We start from the raw sequence: 23,549 nt of genomic DNA, 5'->3' as shown, positions 1-23,549 counted from the left end.
CCTACTAGTTCTCCGTGGCTCGACTTGCCTCTCATTATCTTGATTAATTGACCGATGGCCTCTCGCGCCTTCCTCGCACCGTCCCACCCCTACAGGCAACCCTCTCTTTTTCTTACCACCATCTATCCTCGTCTCTCTCTCTCTCTTTCTACGATCATACTCTTCTGTCATTTACCCCGTTTCCGAGAAATTATACCGTCACGCTCCTCCACCCTCGTCTCCCTCCCTCTCGTACGGGTAGTTTAGAATCATCCTGAAACGTTGAACACAACGTTTCACTGTTCTAACGAATTCTTTTATTGTCCTAGGTTTTCCAAAAAATCTAGGAAAATTCTGGAGTACCTATTGAAGTCCCTATCGCTGTATTGATTGTAAGCAAGCAAGGATAGTTACCGAAACAAAACGAAGACCGTACCTCGTTCCGCAGTTAACTGACGGCGAAAGATCTGCAAACGCAAAGGATTGAAGTGGCCATTGTGCGAGAATATTTTACCCGATGGAGAATATACTATCTCACTGGTAGGCAACATTGCGTTTCGCTTTTGTGAGTGGTTCGGTAGCAAACAGGGCTCTTTGTGCGCGTATCACAGCGTCCCCGTAGAACGGAGGCCGTGGTTCGTGATTTATGAACAGGTCCACGAGAAATCTAATCCGAAACGGAAACCAGTCCGGGGCGCTTTTGTTTCGCGTTTGATATCTCTGAGAATCTCTTATCCGCTCTCTTTCTCTCTCTCTCTCTCTCTCTGTTTCGGAAGCAGAGAGATCTTTCAACGAAAGGATTCAAAAAGTCGGATGAAGATCGACTCCGGGGCCAAGTAGTCCCATGAAATATGGACCGGGCAAACATGGGTGTAGGAGGGTGAGTCTCGATGAGTATACGGGGGTGGAGAGACGGAGAACACGGTCTGTCGTTATCGCGGGTATACAAGTGCGCAGGACCAGACACGGACCAACGCACAATCCTATCTACCCGATCCTATCGGTCGGCAAATATAACCCTGAATGACCACCCTTTGGATATTAACTTTCGCGAAGTCGTGTGCGCCATAGCCAGCGTCCTGACAACGATTCCACCGAGAGATCCCGGAAGGTTTACTCTAGATACCGGCGAGAGTCCTCGCAGAGGACACTTAGTTTCTCGTTTTTAATGTCCGTCTGAACCACGACCATCCCCCCTGAGCAAACGTTTTCACTATGCCAAATGGAATTAGAACCGAAGGGGTTCAGCTCTGCACCCTCGTCTGGTTTGCCGGCTTTTTATTCTATATTTAAATATACTGACTGCGAATTTTATTTAAAACACATCTTGAAGTAATCTCTGCTTTACATTCCAGGGGAGAATCTGTTCGGGAAAGTTACCTAGAAGATTCAAACACCGAAGTTGTAAGGATTCAAAGACGCAAAAGCTGAGGATCCAAAGACGTCGAGGAGGTACGTGGAATTTCTAGAATTTCATAGTAAAAATGTCTTAAGCATAGGACTTTCCACACACCTTGACGCAACTTTTGGCAAGCGTTCCAGGTGCATAGCAGTGGTAGTCGAAGAAAGGTGGTCTAGCGAAGTTGTAAGGAAGCAGGCGGAGGCAAAGTCTGAGTATTCGAAGAGCGGAAGGGTGGCGGAAGGGGTATGAACCGGAGGCTGTGCCGGCACGAAGGTTAGGTTACGTCGGCAGCTAGTTCTAGGTTGGTAGGAGGCTACCGCCGCGCGTCACACATTAACATAATGCTAATTATCTTGCCAGCTCATTAGCGCCGGTAAACTGTCCGAGGAAACTCGGCCCCCTCCCCCCCGAGATAAGGAGGTGGCGTCGGTGGCCGGGTTAGGGGGCGGTCTGTCGTTCTAGGAGCTAGATGCACACGCGCGTCCATCCTCTGGCTTGCTTTCTCTCGTACTAGCATTCTGTTTCTCCTTGTCTAAGGGTTGGCAAGATTAAGGTCCCGTTCCCGAAGACGCCTTGACGCGGGTTAGGTCCGTGCTTCCCCGAGTTTGGAGAACTTGCCGGAAAGTGTTTGGACGCTTCCTAACGACTTCCTCCGTTCCCGTATCGCGTCCGCAGCGTTTCGAGGATCGCATTTATCAAACGGCTCCGCGAGAAATCCCGGCCACCGTTTAATCCATTATTTTATGGTTATGGAGATTATGCAAATACACGGAACACGACGACCGTCTGCCATCGCCGGATCGCTGCCGAACCGTGATTTACGGACTGACGACTACATATTTCGATCCGGCAGCCCGTTACCCGCGGATTAACGATCCTCCGCGTCGATCCCGATCGTGACGTGTCGCTTCGGAGCTCTTCGACCTCTGGATCGCTCCTGAACCATGCGAGTTATTTGTGTGGGAGTGGTCCGAGTAGGCGTGGCTTCCCTGCTCCTGTGTGACCTGGGCTCCTCATTCTCTAGAAATCTAGCTTCAAGGACTTTGATTTTCTTTATTCGCAATGTTCGCAATGTGAGATTATGGCTCCTAATTTTTACTAAACTGTACTATACCCTATAAGGCAATTTATAGGAAGGGCAGTGCCCTATAGGTCTACAACCAAGACCTAGTTAACTCAGATCTAGACTTCTTAATCCTTCAGAAACTTAGCTCTGAGGATTCTTCACGATTCACACTTTGTATAAGACGTTCCGAGTAGGCTTGGCTTTGTGGCCTCAGTTTCCCCAAGGGCCAGGGCACTGCCCCACGGGGCCAGCCGCGCTGATATCCACTTTAGATCTTCGTTGGGGACGTTGCGACGGTTTCTTCAGCCTCGAACCGATACGATTAGTTTTTTGAGCCGACTCGGAGAATGGCGGCACTCGCGTAGAGCTTCAGCCCTTCGGTGTAATAACCGTAAAGCAGTAACGCGCCCGCCAACCACCTTCTCGCCGCCCTTCCGGCCTCCTCCTTGCCTCGCCGCCACCTTTTTCTGTCCTTCTCCTCTTCCTTGGTTCTATAACTTGCTCTTTCTTGCTCGGCTCCCCACACCGAAGCACATGTACACGCACACGGGGAAAAAGAGGGGGCCGAACACCCGCAGGAAAAATCATGGCTTTACGCGTCAAATCGCGTATGCATATAAAGCGGTATTATTTCGCGCGTTGACGCATCGCCGAGTGCACCTATGTGGGCCGCCGCGCGTTACGGACTACAGACCGTTGCAAATCATGGGGGCCGCGGTGGTGAGCCTTCCTTTAATCTTTTTAACAAGCCCTCAGTCTCGTTACACTAACAATTAAAATGTGTTCCGAAAATTACTACATTCTTCTTTGAGGAGAGACTCTGCATTTTCAATCTGCAAAATTAAGACTGGCTTTGGGAATTCTTTTTTCAGAAAAAGCATATAATTAATGAGAAATCTGTTAGGGAGACTATGCTGAACTTATATTAAGGCGTTACACAGTATTTTTTAATTTAGTCTGCCCCACAAAATGGTGGCTGGGGAGTTTTTAAAGGACCTAGTAGATTCATCAATTTTTTGGGGAATAATCGTGAGGAGAATGGAAAATCTGTTGCAAGCCCTTTGTCGTGCCCACTTTAAGGTACACCACAGCATTTTTAATTTGGTCTGCCCTGCAAAATGGCGGCAGGAGGATTTTCAGAAACAAATAAAAATTGTCAGACTTCGGATTCCAATTCTCGATCACAGCAGTTAATATTTCAAAGTTCTCCTTTCGCGAGTCACTTCTTCGATCAGCAAGGAAATGAAGAAACCGTAGGGTCCCGATGATCTTGCTTCGAGTCGGAAAATCTGGATCTCTCGATTCGCGTTTCTGCACCGGACGGTTCGTCGACCAGCTCCGTGAGAGACTGGCTTTAAAAGAGAGAGAGAGGGAGGGAGAGAGAGAGAGAGAAGTGGGAATGCGAGCGGGTTCGAACCCCTGGCAGCGGGCTAACATATGAACGTTTGGTGACTCCACGATTTTGCGGCGTCGATTCAAATTCAGGCCGGCACGGGGCGAAATCGTTGCGGATTTAAAAAACGTCCGGGGGGGGGGGGTCTGCGGGGGTGGTTTCGAGGAAGCGACACACACAGAGAGGGAGGGGTCCGAGGGGGTCGGGGGTGAACAATAGCCTGCAAGTCACTGGATAAACGACCGGGAATCGTTAAAACGCGACGCGGCCGTGACTCCATTTTGATTTCCTGGCTTGTATCGCGGCCAGATACAACGACAAAACCCGAGCCCAATACCAGGGATTCTAATTCGAACGGTGACTCTTCGGATTTCCCGCCGGTCTGCCGTTTTATTGAATTATCCGAGGATTTTTTTTTCGACGGCTCTCTGGATAGGTATCGAACGATCAACAACGTTACTCCCTGATCATTATACGTTCCGTCCGTATAGATAGCATCTGGCGTACACGGTTGGCTAATTTAGTCATTTCGCCAATCAAAGTATCAATTACTCTTGCGGGAAAGAGTTCTCCGCGGATTTCCAGCGTGTAATTTGGGACGTGGACAGATGGGATCGTAATTGCTCGGCGACCTTGGCTCCCCACGGATCGCCTCTTCTTCTTCTTCGTCTTCTTCTTCTTCTCTGAGTTCCGTTCGTACTACGTATCACTGGCGAATAATTATCCTGAAACCTTGAAACGAATAATTAGCGCGCATCCTCGTGGATCGCTGATTGGTCTCGTTCCACGTGGAGGACGAGACTTCCGGTACGCTGTTTTGAATATAATTAAAGTATGTGCCACCTGAATTATGCCGACTGACCCTGGCGTCCTTGGAAGACATAGTCGTAAACAGGCTTGAGGAGAAGTGTGAAGGACCCAAAATGTGTGGAAGTCACCAGTGCTTCAATCTAATCAGCTTTAAATTAAATTTAGTTGTTTCTCCGTTGTCCAAAGAGACTTAATGGTATATGATGTCGTTGACGGTCGTGTCGTCTGTAATTGATCAAACAATCAACGGATGTCCTATAAGTCGCCTCCTACGACAGGCTGGTTTTACCCTGGGCGAATTCTTACGCCCTCGCATCCAGAGGGGTTAGTTCAATAAATTACCACAATTTTGCCTAATGCACACAGTCCCCAATTACTCAACCAAGGTGCTAAATCGTCAATAGGCTGTTTCCATTGTCTCCTAAACGTCTTCAGAAGCTGAAGAGGCGACCAGGATCCTAGAGAACAGGTCTCCGCGGGAAAGTGTAAGTAAATCATGCGATCCGGGGGATGATTCCTTGAAAAGAGGGCAGTGAGTCGAGCAGCGAGTCGCGGCGACACGTTCGCTTCAATCAATATGCAAATACGACTGACACTAATTATACGGAAGCTGCTGGCAGTCCTCTTTGATGTCGGTCGGCTGCGGGGCCGGCGGCGGCGGCTGCTGCGTCAACTATCACTCTCTCCCTCTCTCTCCCTCTCCCTCACTCACTCACTCTCTCTCTCTCTCTTTCGTCTCTTGGTTTCCCTCCTCTGGAGTAGGCGAGTCCTTGGTCGTTTCGTGGTTCTATCAGGACCGGGGAAAGTGAACTCGTAACGAGTTACTCCCGGCGAGGAATAAATCAGCGCGCATCAAGTTCGCTTTCGTTACATTCACCGGACAAGCAACCGAGGCAAGAGCGCGCGCGAAAGAGGAGATCCGGCTAATCGATCCGCCGTCCCCGAATTAGCTGCCGGCGATGTTGTCTTCAGAGCGCCAATTAGGATGCACTCGATTAAAAGTTTCGCAAAATTATCGACGACATTAACCCCCGAAAGAGAGACGAGAAGTGGAGATCTAGGGGGGCGAGAGAGGAAGAGGGAAGCTCGTTAAAACTTCCGAGTGTCGATGGAGAGACGCGTGTGCGGATAATATCGGGATTTCGGACAATGTCCGGTCCACGTCGTTTTAACGATACCACCGACGCCGAACGACCCTGACACTGTACCAGAGATTCGATCCTTCGAATCTTTGCTACTTTGCTGGTCCTTTGCTCCGGGTTAAACCGGGTTGCTGGCCCGAGCGATGCCCGCAGCTTTGGGATACTCTGGTGGCGTCATTTTACAAGATTCGGTGAAGGATCCATAACAGATTTTCGATTTGCCTCACGATTGTTATAGAAAACAGTTTTTAGAGAATCCTCCTGGCGCCATTTTGCAGGGAACACAAAATTAAAAAATACCGTGGTGTAGCTCGAATGGAGAACTAGGAAGGGCCTGGCGGGAATTTTCTATTTGCCTCACGATTTTTAGAAAATAAATATTTTAGCGTTACAGGCCCACATAAATATACATCATGTGGTATCTAGTAGTGAGAGCGATGAGTCCATCAAGAAATAAGTCCGGTGGAGGAGCAGGGGGTGGTTTCCTCGAGACGAATGTAGAGTGGACGCAATAAACAGCCAGTAGCTGGAGTCTTGACTAAGAGATCCCGCGGGATGCGCGAGTTCGATGTCCGTGAAGGATAGCCGTGGGTCAGGGGCTATCTTGAAGTTGCCCACCCCGCAGTCTTCCAGAGGGAGGATAGATCGAACCCCCGAGACCTGGTCGTCCGTCACGAAATTCCGAGTTCGCCGGAGGCTCTTTCTCTTCGGTAGAAGAGTCTATATATTTATTGATTTCGATTACAATCGAATTGCCAGTAGCCGAGGAGCTACCCCCCAGGGGGTGGCATTTGGAAACCATTCCCCTGGCTCCGGCTCTTCTTCGAGCATTCGATCAACCTTACAACTCGGTTCTGTTTATATGCATTCTAATGGTCTGGTATTCGGAAAATTCGGATGAACTTGAAGTATTTGGAGAATCGGGATGAAATCGAAGTAGCTATTTGTAAAGTTCGGAGGCTCGGGATAAAATCGAAGGACTTTTCGGGGAGTTGAATATTGTCGAAGCAATCATTGATTAGGACAGAGGGGGGTGTCCCGTCGCGCGCAGCGTCCGCTTGCTCGCTGGCTCGCGTGGTTTTCCATAAATCACTTCCTTTCGATGTTCCCTTCGGAACGGAGTAATTTGGGAACGAAAATTAGTCACCGTTATCGTTATCAATATTTTTCGATGGTTTCGTCGCGCGATATCGTTGAAACCCGGGGGTGTGGGGACGTGGGACCGAGGGGGTGGAAGGGTGTTGCAGGGAGTGTGATATTTACAGGCCGGTGGGCACACCGGCCCAACTCAAAATAAGCAATTGACCCGCGATACTACCCCTCTACCGCTCTCTTCATTCCTCTCGCTATCTCTCTCTCTCTCTCTCTCTTGCGCTCCGGCGCTCTCTCCCCGCACGTCGAACCGTCCCTCTTTCGGCCTCTCATTCTCGTGGTAACAAAACCGTTCGTTCGGTGCGCCAATATGCGGCTAATTTGCACAACAAATAAAGCTTATTCTCCGGATTTGCATGTGTTTGAACTGCAGTGTAATTGGGTGGTACGCTCGGCTCGACGTTGTCCACTCGCCCTCTCCCTCTCTCGCTCTCCCTGTTCCTCTTTTTCGACCAAATTCTCTCTCTTTCTCACCCCCTGTCGACAGCCCTTTCCCTCTCGTTTCGCGTTCGATCATATTTTTTCGACTTTTCCAAAGAATCTTCCGCAACCATATCATCGTTCTCAATGTTTCCACATTAATCGACGCGGCACTATCCGTACAATTTTTTATTGTATACACTGTACTTCATCTTTTGAGTCTTTCATCCTTCTGCTTTGTTTCAATTATTTGATTCATTTCACTTTTTACTGGTGCACCTAAATGATTTGAAATTATATTTCCATGGTTGTATTAATTGGGTGAGTCCCATTTTTATTCATCTTTCCACCATTGAGGAAAACTCAAGTAGTCGGTTGTCTGGCATCGAACTGCATGGTTCAGCGACTGCCATAAAATTTCGTGGGGGAGCAATGCCTCGAAATTTGCGATCGCCGTGGATCGAGACCAGGGGGCCGATCCGCGTTAGATCGCGATCTACGAGTCGAGCCAACCGGCTGTCAGCGGCCGGACCTTGATCTTCGTAGCGATCAAACGCCGGTCTGGCTCGCGACTATTCGTGACACGGGCCGATAATCGTGCGTGAACAGGGAAAAGAAATGGCGACGAGGAAAGACCGAGCCCCTTCAAAATGGCGAGTGGTGCACGCGTTCAGATCGATCGTCGGATACGAGGTTCCGTGGCAGCTGCGGGTGCACCGTGCTAGACTTCCTTTCGAACGACTTAACTTTCAAAATGGCGCTTGTACACGTAGGTCTGTCCACGTTACCTTGTTCCGGCTCCTCGAAGCCTAAAAATCCCGTTTCCGAAAGCAGCCGAAGTCTAATCAAAGTGAAACCTCTGCGCCAGCTTCATCGCGTATCAAAGATCAGTTTACTATGGTCGCTTCTCCATTTACCGGGACCTCCAGACAAAATACAATTTTCACCTGAAATGCAACAAACTTGAGTGAAATAGAAATTCATCAACTATTAATCATCAACGATCCTTCAATTAGTTGGAGATGAGTTTCTTCCGAGTCAAAGTGGACAGTATGATTAAAACTAAAATTGAATGGAAAAGATTCGTGTATTGAGATTAAATTGTAGGGATTTTCGGGATGCAGCGGATTTTTAGGGAGAAAGGGCGCAGGTGATCGCAAAGGGACGGCCACCGTCAGGGTGTGCAGGACCCGTCGAGGAGGAAACGGCTTTGTAGGTGGTGCTGAACGAGTGTGCAGGTCGAACCGAACCGGAACGGTGGTCTCCCGGTGGCCCCCGGCTGCCGAAAACGAGAATTTTTGACACACCGTTCGGTTTCTAGCGGGCTGGGTTTCGGGGCGGTGGCCGGGTCTCTCTGAAGTCCGTCGGGTCGAGGTGGACATCAAAGAGAGGACAAACAAACGGGGCGGTAAGGGTCCTACGATGCGATGCAATTCGGACACGGGACACAAAGTGGTGACGTCACCAACCGGCCAGAAACCCTGTAGTCGCCGGCCATTGTGTGTTCAGTCGCTGGTTTACAAGTTCATTGCACACTGCCACTTTATACGGCAGCGTTGCAGCCTCTGAGGTCTGCGAACTGCCCTCTCTCTCCCCAGCCTGCACCTCTCTGTCACTCCCGAGAGAGTCATCCTCGATTCGCCTAAACCGCCGGGAGGATCATCGATCTGCGGAAGGAAACTGACGATTTTCTCGCGGAGGTGCTGATGACTCTGATCGTTTAGCTGCACTAATGTGCAGCTGTTTGCCAGAATTAAAATTGCAAAAATCCCTTACGAATAATTTCAACCAGCTGATAATGATACGATTTTTCAATTCTTGGATTGTCTTCTTTGCTTTGCGTCTAATCTACTCATTTTTTTATTGCAGAGGACGCTGAAGTGATACGAAAACTGTTGGGAACTGTACTGTGCTGAATTATGATCAATTGGAAATTTGCGAGGAAAGCGAGTGGGATCTTGCAAAAGGGATGAGAAGATGGCCGAAGGTAAGGAATTGTCACATAAAAATTGTCGAGTATCGAACTGCTCTGTGAAACGAAAATTTTGCGAAGAAGATTAAGAGATGAAGAAGATTGAAATTTTTTCAGAAACGTTGAGAAGACAGGAACAAATGAATACAAAAATTGTGGAGTACCAAAATTGGAATTTCGTAAGGGAGAATGGTAAGGACAGAAACGAGGGGGGGGGGGTAGAAATTTTCGTTTGTCTGGTGTTGTTGGAAATCGCGAGGAAACCGCGGCGAGAGGAAAGCAATGGTAAGTAGGCGCGCAAGAGATAACCAAGGGTGGTGTTCGGCGAAGAAAATGGAAGGAGCGAAAGGAGCCGTAAAGGCGAAGTTATGGGTTTTCGCGAGATTCGCTCGCCTCCGCCCCTAATAATGGCTAAAACGATCATAAATTCGACGGGGGTTGGGGTGGACGAGCTTTTCGGCCTCTTAGGAAATATTAATTAAAATGTAATTGTTCCGTACGGAGAGTCGGTAGAGCGAGGGAAAGGGTTACGTCCCTTTTAGATCTTACATCGCGAGGAACCTCTTTGTTTTCGCATTCGATAACTCACTCGCGGGGCCTCGCTTTTATCCTTACTCACCCCTGAACACTCTTTAAACACGACTAATAACTCACTGGGGAAGGAGATCGGCGACTCTGCTCGACCCTGATTCCCAGCATTCCTCGCGATCATTCGTGGCAATGCGTTTCCTGCGTTAATTAATAACTGCGTTTCTTACCATGTTTCAGCAACACTGAACCTACATTTTTGACATTAAATTATTATCGAATTAATTCCGTAAAAAGTGGTATTAAAATCCACGTTTCTCCGTCAGTGTTTTACGATATCACAGCCTACGAATTCACTTCACTTTCTTCTGATTCGTAGATCGCTCGTCACACCGGCAACGACGCAACTGCGCTGCAGCTGTGATGCATCGAGCCGCTGCATCTCGAAGTTCCATGCACCTCGAGCGTGCCGGATAGTCGGGGGGCCTGGTGTTGGCATACCAGGGTGTACCAGTGCCGGCATAGTTGGTAAGAGGCGGATTTTTCTCGTGCGTAACCCCACGGTCCTCGGCCCTCGAGAGTCGGTGGTTGTAGGGCCAAGGGAGTCGGTAGCCGAGTAGTGCAACCCCCTCTGGGGGGATGAAAGGAGCAAGGAGGAGGGATGGTAGGATGCCTTCCGGGACTCAAAGACATTCTCGTCTTGCGGACTGCGAAGTTTCCAGCCATCCTCTCCGTAGCCATGACGGAGCCACGAAGGAATCTCTGACCACACGATATCCCGGGGGCACGTTTGCTCGACTTAACGTCCCACGCATCGCATCATCCGCCTCTGTGAAAGTGGGGGAGAGAGGGGGTCTAGAGGATTTCGCCGACGTCTCCGGTTCCCTCCTCTCTCTCTCTCCCTCCCCCATAAAACGCCGTGTCTCTCTTTGTTCCTCTTACGGGAGTTGACCCGTCTCTCATACGCGCAATTCCCGGGCCCGAAAAGTCTTCGGGCGAAGCATTTTATTGGACGCGCGGAGCAGCCGAGAGCCAAAAGGAGGAGAGAGCAACAAAAAGCTGCGTATGCCGGTTGCGAACGAGACACGCTCGCCCGTTTAATAATTGATTTGCATAATTACGTATGTGCATATTTATGAATTCAAAAGCGCGCGCGTATATATATACACCGCGCGAGCTACATCGCGCGGCGGGACCCTGATACGTTTCGCCGGTAATAGCAATAAGTTTCTGACGGACCCGCCATCCACGACGCTCTCCTTCCCTCTTCTCTTTTTCTCCTCCTCGCTCTCCCTCTCTTTCTCTCTGTCTTCAGCAACGCGCTTTTTCCCTCCGTGCATCGTTTATCGATCGCGCCGTCGTATTTACAGCGCATCGAAATATAATACCGTGCGAGAGTTTCGTCGACGACTCGAATAAACACTCGGACCGGTGCTGGTAACTCTGCCACTGGTTTCACGGTACATGAACGAGAGCTGTCTTATTAGGCAGCGTTTACATTGCCGGCGACGAGACACGCACGCCTGACGGCTTCGACTTCTGACGAAACCTGTTCGCGAGCCGCTCGATCCGCGAAAGACGATTTTATACGTCGACACGATAGATGGAAGTGGTTCGGTGTAGGGATTGATATTTTAGACGACGTTCTGCGTGGATGTTCGAGGAAAATTGGCAGCAATTATTGTAGTAGGTCAGCGGTTGTAATTTAATACGAAAATGAACAAAATCGAATTTCCGCGATCCGTCTTCCTGCGTGGATTCCGGAGAGAATCGCGTATCAATCAGAGCAGTGTCTCGCCCACGCAGCTCTCCTCTCCCCGGAAACATCGACGATAACCCTCGAGAGCAGGACTCTCACGCTCCTTGTCAACCGCCCTCCTATCCTGATTCGGTTCGAGCAAGCCCGAGACCTGGGGGTGGAGGTGGAGGGTTCAGAAGGGGTGGGTACCGGTGCCATTTATCACCACGGGGGAAAAAGTGCGCGTCATCGGCCGTACCGAAACCCGGATGACTTCGTGAGACGCCTGTCAACAATGTCGTTCCCTCCGTGCAGAAAGGATCCGCGCGAATCTACCAACTACCCCTTGCGAATTCACTTCGGCTCGGAAACTTGACGCTCTCACCCTCCGCACTCCGTTCAACCCCTTCCTGATTTTTAACCGGTGTCAAAGTTCCTCTGTCTCGGAAATATGTTCCCTACACACACAACAATCGGGAAATTTATAAAACTCTGTCTCTAATCTGCCCTAAACAATCGGCAAAATTTATGAAACCCTGTCTCTAATCGATTCTTAAACAATCGGTAAATTTACAGAGCTACTGTGTATCTTACATTTCTGTAGAATTGAACATGAAAGCAAAAATGATTCTTGATAAAAATCATATAAAAAGAAACTTTTTAAAAATCACGCTTATATTAAAATGCACTAAGAAGGAGAAAATAAATTTTTTAGACATTAATGACTATAAATAGAAGCGTGGGGCGCTAAAATATATTGACGTAATCCTCGTGGGGGCTCCACGCTTTTATTTATAGTCACTAACGTCTAAAAAAATTATTTTCTCCTTTTTAGTGCATTTTTATGTAAGCTTGGATTTTAAACAGTTTCTAAAAATATATTTTTTTATTTTCTACTTTTTATAGTCTTTTTTAAATGGAACGCAAGATATACATAGTAATACTGGTATGAAATATTAAGATATAGAAACGCAAGATAGAATGAGGAGATGACTCCGAGAGACGACGTCTCTTGATAGAGTCCGAAATTGTCCGAAATGGAACTGAATGAACGGAACACCACACTGATTGAGCTCCTTCGGTGCAAAATGGGTCCGTGGAGTGGGGATGAGTCGGAGTGGGAACGCGTAGTGGAGTAGGGAGCGCTGGCGCGCGGAGTGGGGATCGCTGAACGCGATGACGTACTACCGAGCATCGCGCGACGGGGTGTGACGGTGAATATCAAAATTTCTTTTTCTCCTGAACGCACAGTTTTTATTTAAATTTGTTTTTAATATTGCATTGTCATCCAGTTCTGAGCTATGTTTAATGTTTCAAGTCTCTAGCTCATCGGGAAGTGGTTTAAAATTCAATTACAAGATTTGACGCATACAACAACAACTCGGAAAGTTAAGCGTGGTAAAATAAGTTGAATAATAGCCACGCGTTAATAGCTGATTGGAGGAGAGCTCCGGGTGCAAAGAGCAGAAATTAAGATCGTTTTCTTGGGGTGGTGGCTATTAAGGGATCGACTGTATCCGATTTTGCCGGAGAGAGAGAACGTTGCCGCGGGTGTTCCAGGAAGACTTACTTTTCCCAGCCGCTATCTCCGGCTCTCTCTCTCCCTCACTCTCCTCCTTTCTCCACCGTGGACAAATAGTTTGGAAGCTGTTCGAAGAAGCTGCTCTCTCGGTATCTGCAACCAGATTTCAACCTGTCGAAACTCCGTCCGGGGAAACTTAGTCAATCTGCTGTTGCTAACTCATCCCCTGTGCCCGTCCCCCCGATCGACCCCTAAAGCCTTGCAACCAACTTGCCAGTCGATACCTCGAAGGTAACAGATCGTATTTCGGAAACCCCCACTCCTCTTGTCAAAGGAACAACTCGCGAGACAACGGCCTTGGCGAATTCTATGGGAAACTGGGGTGGGGAATGTCTTTTTGGGAAGAGAAGGGCGAACTCTTTCTTGCGAGGGGGTTCACTGAATTCACTTTCGGGGTTGAACGTTTTCCAATCAGATCTTCCGAGCTTTGCTAACTTCGTCTTGGCAGTTTTAATTGGTACATGCAAATTTTTTTAAAATTAAGATGACCGGTTCCAGATTTTTTATTTTACGATTACTGATGTAATAAAAATAATTTCATAAGAAATGATTGTATAGATAATTTTAGTAAAGGATATAAATAAAATCAATCTTGTCATTTTTATAAGGGAACATGTACCAGTTACTTTTAAGGCTAGATAGGTTTAGTGATAATAAAAACGAATGTATTGATGTGTTTATGCTACGTGAAAAATGTCTAAACACCAAAATGCATTCGTACGAATAAAATTTATATCAATGAATGTATTTGATGTATTTCTGGTACGTGAAAGATTTTAAAACACCACAATAAAGTCGAAGTGCAACTGCTTCACACAGAAGGAGTTTGCAAATGAAAGATGCACCTGCAAGAGATCGAAGAAACTGGAACATCCGTAAAAGTTGTATCTGCATCAACGTCGAAAAGGTTTGCTAATGTATGCGAGTGCATGATGCCACTCGGTCGTCGGATTAAAACAAAGTATCTTGCATTCCCTTGGCCGCATGTGCCAGAATAAATCTCTTGTTTTTCGAGATGTCTGCGGCATGCCGGTGCATAAGTTCCCAGTGCAAATTGCACTCGGCTCCGAACGTACGAACACTTCCACCCCCGTACTCTATTCTCTTAGTTCTCTCTCTCTCTCTCACGGTCTCTCTGACAATGTTCTTCTCGTTTCGACTCGTCACAATTACAGATTCCACGGCACGGAATCGTTTGAACCCTTCCATGAAAAAACCGAGGACTTATGATACTTCCGCATCGCGGCAGCGTCATCCTCGTCGTCGACGAATCGTCGACTGCACCGCGCGATTATTCCGATGCAGAGTTCAAAGAGGTTAATTCCGGGACTAATGTATTCACCCCTTTTTCCTCCGAACCCCGGAGATTTCGTATGTATTGCCAATTTTGCATTTATACGCCGCCTTCCATCCAATGAATAAATTCATCTCTCTGGCATTCGTTTCCTGCTCGATTCCCAGCTTCGTCTACCGACCTCGGACTCGTCTTACCTTGCCTCTATTATTTCATCTCGATTCAATCGCCGAAACTGCATTCGAATTTTCAAATACAAATCCGCTGCAAAATTCTGACTTTTGGAAGTCAACTGCGGACCATTTTGCTAATGGACTGCGGGCCTTCGTGCAAGCCAAACATTTTTAAATTCAATAATTTTGTAAATAATTTACCAATAATTTTAGTAAATTGACATTATTATACAGGGTGTCTCAGCTGAAGGAGGCCACCTAAATATCTCCTTTATTTTTAATGGCACAAGAAATATTTATGCCATAATTTAAATGGTATGGAAGGAGGAATATCATAGAAGAACAATTTCTTTTGTCCGGTTATTTTTTCATAGGTCATCGTTATTTCTTTATCGGGAAAACTTGTGTTTTTTTATTCCATCTTATAGCGGCTGAAAAAATACATTTGAATATGCTTAAGTCATTAACAAGGTGGAATAAAAAGAAATAGGTTTTCTCGATAAGAAATAACGATGACCTTGAAAAAAACCAATGAAAAAACAACCGGACAAACAAAAACTATTCTTCTATATGTTATTCTCCCTTCGATACCAATTAAATTATGCCATAAATATTCTTTTTAGATATTTAGATGGCCTCCTTCAGCCGAGACACCCTGTATACAAATTATTATTTTATGGTTTTCCTCATCATCCCCTAACTTTTCACAGTTTTTCCAGACGGTGATTCTTCAGTGATTTTGGGGAATGATTCCGACCAGGCTCCTTTCGCGCCCGGCAATTTCCACGGGGCCCGCAAACGAGAGCTCGATATCGCGGGATAATCGATATTAAGCGAGGAGGCCGTGGGGTCACTCGGAAATTAGTGGTACCGAAGGGTTCTCTCTCTCTTGGTCTTCGGCGATTGCGCGCGGATCCGAAAGGGTTCGCCAATCTGATACACCTCGTACGCGCTCGTATTCCGAGTGGCTCGACGATGATTAATGGCTCGTTCCACGGTTTTTTGTTAATTAGTTGATTGGGAACGCCTAGTATGATATGCAGATTCTCGGCGAGATACCGCCGAGCCGCGGCTTTAATTTCGAACGTCGCCTCTCGATAGGCGGTTACCCTGTTTCCACCGATTCCATTTCTCGTTTGTTCGTCTTTATCGTACCCTTAACCCTTACCCCTTTCGCTTGATTCTTGTCCCCTTCGGTTTATCCCTTTTACTCTCCGTCTTTTCCGAACTTGGATATGTAAAATACTGCTCGTTGAATTTGTTCTTCATTGCAGAGGTGTTAAGGGTTGTTTTATTGTCGCACTTCTCACAGGTGCAATTTTCGAATTTTTAATGCTGCTGCATTCCTTAGGTCTTCCTCGAGCTTCTGACATTTTTATTTTCGTTGTGTCATCGCAGAGGTGTTGAGAATTTCTAAATATTTATTTTCATCCCTCTCAGAGTGTCAAAACAATCGAGTCCTCGATTTCACTGTGGTATTTTTGGGAAAATTTTAAGGGATGGAAAATCGATATGATCCAGGGAGAGACGCTACGGATACATCGACATTAATATAACCCAAGGAGAGACACTAAGGGAAAATCGGAATTAATTTGATCCGAGGAGAGACGTTATAGGAAAAACAGCATTGCCTATGCAACGGCGCGATAAATAATCGAAAGAGGATAGGATAGGATAGGAAACCGACGTGTCTCGAATAAAGCAGCTTTCAGCTTCCGTTTCCACGTTGTTCTCTCTTTTTTGATCATCTCCCCTGGTCGACAGCGAGTTGCACTGGGCGTTTTTTCGCCTAGACCGGCCGTCATCCGATGTGATTGATTTTTATACCGTGCTCCGGACCCCGGGGGAACGCAGCCGGCTGCACATGTTGTTCGGTTTGCTAGAGGGTGCCTATCTTTTTCCTCGTCTTCGATAACGCGTCCATATTCCTTGCCAACGTTTCTTCTTTTTATTCCGATACACGTCCGACAGCGATTCCGTCTATACAGCGATCTATAATTGCTCGGTAAAGCGAGCTGCATCACGGTGCAACCCTTGCATGCGCGGTGCATTACATTGTAATCGACGAGACTTCCACAATTTGCTCACCGAGGCCGGGTTTTGATCCACAGCCTATTTTGATATTCATTATTTTTGAATGCTGACAATGATTCTGAGTTGACTCTTTATGCAACATAATAATGTGCTTAATTTTGAGAGCAAGGGTTAAAAGAAAAATTAATTTCATCCCTTAGACATTTTGATACATCCTAGGTTGACCTTCCACTATTTTATGTTTCAGACAATTTCACAGACGATTTAAGGCTTTAAAATAAATACATACGTTAAAAGAAGAATTCCAGGACAAGAATAAAAATCGAACAAGCCAAAAGTTAGATCGCTGACGTCACTGCACATTGGCAGTGCTTTAAAATCGCAGAGGAATCCTGCGTTTCCAAGCAGAGCCAGGCCGAGCGTCTGTCAATCAAGCCAGTAAATTTCCAAAGTCCTGGACCCGGAGCGGAAGAAAAAAAAATAAACTGAATTCGGGGCACAAGGATGATGCCCCGGAACAGGGGGGGGACCCAACCCCGGCACGCATCCGCCATCATCCCGATTAATCGAGACGTCGGCGATTCCCCGTTGTACGTTTAATATCGTGAAACGGCCCGATGGGTCCTACTCCCATTCGGAATATCTTTTTTTCGAGGCTATCAAGAAAGGGCCCCGGCCGGGCCCAAAATCGGCGGGCCCCGGGGGCGATCGTTCTCTTCTTTTCTCTGACGCCCTGGACGCCGGGCCCTGTTACCATCCTGCTCGCGAATCCACTCGGCCAATTTTTGCCCAATTACCGAGATTATCTAATACACCTCGCGGCTAATGATTTCTCATTACGAGGTATAAATCTTGAGGGATCTATTCCGTTGGGGTCCCCCCCTTTTTCCACTCTCTTCTCGATCGGTCTGATTGGTTCCGCGGATTGCACGAGACACGTATGTATAAATAAACATAAGCGGGGCCCCGGTGATCGACGGGATCGGGATCCATCACTCTGGGTTAGGCTCTCGGACCTTTACGTTGCGTAAGGATCCAGGATCGATGCTCCGTCGATCATCCTCCTGTGTAGTCGTTCTTTTGTACTTTCTCGGTTTTTGGAACGGTGACGTAGAGTATTTAATCGTTTAGAAATTATAGTAGTTTATCCTGTATAAATTGTGAAATTCTTACTGCCGAATTTTAGGAAATTTTATGGGGAAAATAAGGGACTCGACTTAGTTCTAGATCTACATTAAAGAATGTTAATAATTTCAATATTTGTAAAATAAAATATCTGGAACCGACCATTTGCCACAATCGAATGCAGTGCCAGAGCTAGTAATATTTCTTTTTAAGTTTTTAGGGGTTAGGGGGTGGAATTAGGCGAAGTCATCGACGCCGAAGAGTTCTTCACGATCGGGATTGCAGTGTCGGGACTCTTCCGGGTCCGCGAAGACATCAAAAGACGTCTCAAAAGAGACTCTCCTCCCGGTAGTTTGAAAAAGAGCCTCGTCTCTGACTCTCGTTTCCCCGGCTCGTATAATTACATTTACTTCAGTGATTGCCGGGACAAAGGCGCGGACCGTGATAACGCCGCAGGCTTGCTATCGATTATTCGCCGCTTTCGCGATAATTAAAAACTGTCGCTACTGCGTCGAGAGCGAAAGGGTTTCCGTGTTTCTTAAATCCCGGGGACACAAAGGGAACACCGTCCCTCCGCAAACTTTTTTTTTGTCCATTTCGGGGAGGGGAACTCGCTACTCGCGGTTTTCTTGGATGTTTTGCACTTTGCAGAACCGGACACACTTTACACGATCCAGTTAATTTCCCTTGTCAAAGGTGGCTCGAAATTAAAAATGACCGCGACATCTTTTTGCCGGATCTTACCGACTAGATCTAATCATTAGGCTTGTACTTAGACTGGTGGGTAGTTGTGCACAATGGAGGAAACAGTAGAGATAGGAATTTTATTTCATTAGTTATTTTATTCGATTAAAAATCATTTTATTGAATTGAGTCCTGTTTTAAATTATCTTTCAGATGTTTTAGACTTCACCAGGTGGGATCTTCCTAAAATTTTTTAGAAATTGACAGAAAATAAGAATTATTTAATTTAAGATTGAGAAACCCAGAAATGTGGGTACACAAATTTTGATGGGTTCATGACAGCGTTCAAAATACGATTTTCCCAATTTTCTGCGTGAAATCCGCAAATCTGCGGCATTGCAAAATTTTTGCCCGAAGTATAGCACACTCCCCGAGAAGTTCGAAGTCCGAAGAGTATGTCAGGGCCCCTGCATGCCCCTCCGGGCCGCACGGGGCCCCACAGTTCGCGGTAGCGCCGCGGGGGTGAGTTTCGCGTCTGCTTTTCAATTTAATTCGAGAATTTTTACGGTCACACAGACACAAAGAGCGTCTGGTCTGGGTCGCGGCCGGGTTCCCGGGCCCGACAACAAACTACCCATAATTACAAACCCCCATAGAAAATTGCGTCCATTCGAATCCCTTAAATGGACGCGCGTCCATTGTCTACAGCGCGCAACTCTTAAAGGAGCGAAACGCGCGCGGGCCCCGGTTCGGGCCCAGCGAGCTTTGATTTATGAGTTTTCGGTTTCGTAGTAAAAAATACGAATTAGTTTTCGGGATGATGATCGCACGGAGATAATGGTCCCGATTAAGAATCCGTGGCTGGGGCCCGAGAAACGAAGAAGACGAAGAGAAAAGAAGAAGAAGGGGGCGGTTGGAGAGGGAAAAGGGGAACGAGAACGAGCCGAGCCGATCTCTGGAAGGACAGACGGAGAAGAGAGAGAGAGTAGGGTTGAGATGACGAGAGGTTTGATAGTGGTCCCCCCTGTGAAGAGGGAGAGAGAGAGAAAGCCGAAAAGAATCTGCCTCGAGGGCGAAGAGGGTTGACTCCCTTTCGTCTTTGTTTTACAAAACTCGCTTTCTACCACGAAACTGCGGCACCCTTTCGCAGACAGACCCCCAGAACACCCCACAACCATCCCCCGATCCGCAAGATCTATAGATCCTCGATCGCCTGAAACAATTATTAAAAATTATAGAAAAATCAGAAATCGAGCACTTCGACAGGAAATTAAATTTAATCATGCCAGCTATCGGACCGGGATCTTTGAGCATCAGGATGATCTACAGGATCCAAGACATAGATCCGATACGGTCCTGGGGGTTGCAATGTTTCGATACGTCTTTCGGTAGACGCTGCAAGGATGTCGCGAATAGAAACGTCAAATCCGCGAGCAATCGGCCGGCTGTTAATGCTCGCGACGCCATTTTACCAGGCTCCGAGGGTCGGCCATTTTGAATTCATTTCCACCAATCAAGCCCGCTACTTTTTCCGCTTATTTTTTTCCTTCTGTTCGTTCTCTCTCTCTCGGTCTCTCTTCCGCTCTCTTCACCGTTCCCCGTCCTCCTACTCCAGCTGCTTCTCGTTCTTCGCGTCTCCTACTCCTCCCTCGGTTCCTTCGTGTTTCTCCGCGCGCACACGGTCGCCTTCTTCGTCTTTCCCGAACGGTTTTGCTCCTTTTTACGGTGCTCCTCTCTGTCCCGCGGCGAACGACGCCGCCGCCGATATATGTATAGATACTTTAGATACCGATGCCCGCTCGGGAACATGTATACAGGGTGTCTGGCGAGAGTGGGACTGCCAATGGTTGTCAATGGGACTGTCAAACACCGACGCTTCGCAAAACCAGATTTTCCCTGTAGAAATACATGGTCGATGATCTAGATTCCACTGTGCTAATTTCTTTCGAGTTGATGGATCGGATTCGAGCAAGTTTGGTTCCTCGAATGGAACTGTTTGTTACATACAGGTTTGTCTATATTCTTTTATAAACATTTCCTGTACCGATACCGTAGATGTTCATGTCGTATTCGCTTGCAGGTTCATCACTACAATCAACACCCCTGAGAGACCCTTAAGGTGCGTCCACACTGAAGCAATAAGGAGCAGCTTTCTACCGAATAAAAGAAGAAGAAGAAGTGGACGAGGGGCTAGCTCAATTTTCTCCAATGTCGACGATGCTCTCGGTTCGATCAGACACCCTGTATACACGCGAGTACGCACCGAGACGCAGGTACACGCGCTGCTACCGAGCGCAGAAAATCGAAGGAGAGGAGACGGAGGTTGTCGGAGGCAGAAAAAGGACGGACTGTGACGGCCGCAGCGAAAAAGAGTCGGGAGACAGAGAGGAAGAGAGAAAGAGGGTGTCGGTGACGATGTCAGAGTGGTGGTGATCTTAAGGGGGCCGAGAGGTATAGGTGAACGAGCGCTTGCTGTCCATCGTAATGCCGTAACATTTATTTTGCCCTTTCCCGCGCCACCCGACGCCGGAATATTTTAAACTGCGCTCGCGCGCGCTAGCCGAGCGCAGCCGCGCAAGCAAACGTGTAATTTGCCCGCGTTTAAAACTGTAACCTAACACGACTACCTGCAACGATCGCCGCGTGTATATAACGCGCGCAACGTTGTACGACTACTATCGATCCAAGATGGCAGCCATATAAATTGGCAGACGACGATGGCTGGGAATTCCTGCCTCCTCTCTCTCTCTCTCTCCCTCCCCGTTTTCTCTCTGTCTTCTTCGTCGTCGCCAGCGAGAGACCAAACAGCGTCATCCCGCTGCAGGCATCGATCCCTCTCGCGACGATCTAGCGATCCATACCTGATAGACCACCCCCGGTGATCGCCCTTTTATTTACTCGCCGGTCGATTAAACGTTCGAGCTTTTTATTCTTCGAACTTTCCCAAGCCCTTCTCCGAGGGCTTCGGATAACTTCTTTAGCTAGCTGGTGGGAGTAGCTGAACTTTATTCGGCGCTGAATTGGATCTAGTTGTCTAGTTTGCAAGAGCATCGATTAATGATCGAGCTTTTTCTTTTCTAGATTTGCTCAACGCCATTTGGATCGCTCATGGATGATTAGGGTGAACCTCCCTCGATTACAATTGCTACAGCTTCGGATTTGGACATAGTACTCCTGGAAAAGTGTATCACATTTTAAATAATACAGGTAGGACTCAATTAGTAGGATTAATCACCTCCAGCAGCTGTAGTGTCTCCAGGTCAATTGTGCTGGGTCAGAGATCTGGCGATAATGGTTCTCCGCGAATCGCGAAACAGAGCACGAAACGGAGCGATCGAGATCGAGGCAAGGGTCGGACGAATCCCTGGGCCGGGCTCGTTGATAATAAGGTTCGGTTTTGATTAGCACGGAGACTGTTTAACGGTTTGATACCTCGCCGGTAATCGAATCCGGACCTAATCTCTCAAGTTATAACCAGATTATTGCCTCCTCCATGCACTTGCTCTCTGCAACGTTCTCCACACCATCCCGTCGTTCCGTACTCCCGCTCGTACACCGTCATCCACCAGCTAGAATCAACCCCCCTTCAGCCACCCCTGGCATCGATGTTCGCGTCTTACGTGCTGCTACCCTCATCCCCTAACCGGAAAGGAAACACGCGTGACACCGGAGGATGAGACCGAGGTCCACGACCGGCTAGGAAAAAGGATTCTGCTGGATCCTGGGGATCAAGGTCGGGGTAATCGACCTTCGACCACTTCCTAACATCTGGTCACCCTAAAAATGTAGGTCTTTAACCCTGATAGGTTAAAAGTTTTAGATTGGGATTTTATACGAATTTTATAAAAATTTATATTATAGGAAATGTGGATAGAAAATAATTTACAGCTTGAAACCATTAAAGAGAGTAATATATTTCGATTTTATAATTAACGTGGACAATTTTTATTTCAGGAGGAACTACGGATGCTTAATTAAAGCAAATACCAGCCGATCCACTGGCGGCGACTCTATTAAGTTCAAAAACGTGAAAAGTGGTTTGGACCTCGGCAAGAACAAGGGCGAAAAGCAATTTGCAATTAGGCGAGCGAAGCGCATAACGTATTCCGCGTTCGTTCCGCAAGCGGGGAGGCCACAGGGCACCGAAATTCCCGCTGGAAACACCTTTCGGGTTTCCGCAGGGCCTGGTGTGTGCGTTGCGTTCATCTTTGTGGCGCGGATCGGAGATAGGTGTGCGTGGGTGGACGGTTTCCGCGGCGATCTATACGATCGAACTACCAGATCGGATCGAAACCACTGATCACAGGAGAGAGAGAGAGAGAGAGAGAGAGAGGGAGGTGGTCTGTGGCAACAAGCCCTCGGGGCACGGGCGACGGAAGCAATAATTAGAAAATCGTCCCGCCACCGAATAACCGGATCCTGGCCCTTGTAGAGCCGCACATGGGCGACAGATCGCGTCCATACTCCCCCGCAAACAGCAGATTTTCGCGGGATTGTAATCCGCGAGGACGCGTCATCCTGAAACTCCACTCGATTAAGTATAGAACGTTTCTGAATGACGGTAGACCTACGATGATTGTAATTCATTTTAACAGATCAAAAATATTAGGCAGCGAATACAGCAACATTTATACTGTTTTGTTGTTAGGCACAAAAATTAGACACAAGTGAATTAATTATGTGCTAGAGTATATTGTTCGTTCTTACCATTATTTAAGACGGGTTAAATATGTTGGGTTCGGCGTCGGAGACGTTTATGCGAACGAGACACGTCATTTCTAGTTAAAGGGTTAATCGCGAAGGGGATGATTGATTGTCTGAGATAATCTGAGTAAATAAATTGTAAAGTCGGGGGTTCAAGCTGAGGGTAAAATATGTCCTTGTTAGAATCTCGAATGAGGAGATTGAAAAACAAAGATATATTTCCTGTTAAGGGTTAATAGAATGGTGAAGCTTGGAAAAACACGTCCTTATTATTTCACATCTTACACGATACATAGTTTCCGCCAAATAATTATTATCAACAAGACCAAAGAAATTGTTTAACAAAATCTG

At 47.3% G+C, this 23,549-nt stretch overlaps 1 protein-coding gene and 1 long non-coding RNA gene across 2 annotated transcripts; both read left to right on the top strand.

Moving 5' to 3' along the window:
* The first annotated feature begins 117 nt into the window (after positions 1 to 117).
* LOC143217082 (uncharacterized) lies at positions 118 to 9,347 on the top strand. Its single transcript, XR_013010727.1, has 3 exons — positions 118 to 519; positions 1,335 to 1,431; positions 9,234 to 9,347. It is a non-coding gene; the product is annotated as an uncharacterized LOC143217082 (long non-coding RNA).
* A 9,612-nt stretch (positions 9,348 to 18,959) lies between these two features.
* LOC143217044 (uncharacterized) lies at positions 18,960 to 23,259 on the top strand. Its single transcript, XM_076440742.1, has 2 exons — positions 18,960 to 20,503; positions 20,575 to 23,259. Exons 1-2 carry the CDS (start codon positions 20,403 to 20,405, stop codon positions 20,846 to 20,848), a joined length of 375 nt encoding a protein of 124 aa, XP_076296857.1. The 5' UTR covers positions 18,960 to 20,402; the 3' UTR covers positions 20,849 to 23,259.
* The last annotated feature ends 290 nt before the right edge of the window (positions 23,260 to 23,549 follow it).

This window comes from Lasioglossum baleicum, chromosome 16 (assembly GCF_051020765.1).
Source record: "Lasioglossum baleicum chromosome 16, iyLasBale1, whole genome shotgun sequence".
In the NCBI taxonomy this organism is placed as follows: domain Eukaryota; kingdom Metazoa; phylum Arthropoda; class Insecta; order Hymenoptera; family Halictidae; genus Lasioglossum; species Lasioglossum baleicum.
The sequence above is the reverse complement of the archived record's forward strand: the minus strand, read 5'-3'. Positions and strand labels throughout refer to the sequence as shown.

Coding starts and splice junctions, on each gene's coding strand:
- LOC143217044 (XM_076440742.1), top strand. CDS start 20,403: ATGGTCGATGATCTAGATTCCACTGTGCTAATTTCTTTCGAGTTGATG. Junction 20,504..20,574: donor GAACTGTTTGTTACATACAG/GTTTGTCTATAT, acceptor ATTCGCTTGCAG/GTTCATCACTACAATCAACA.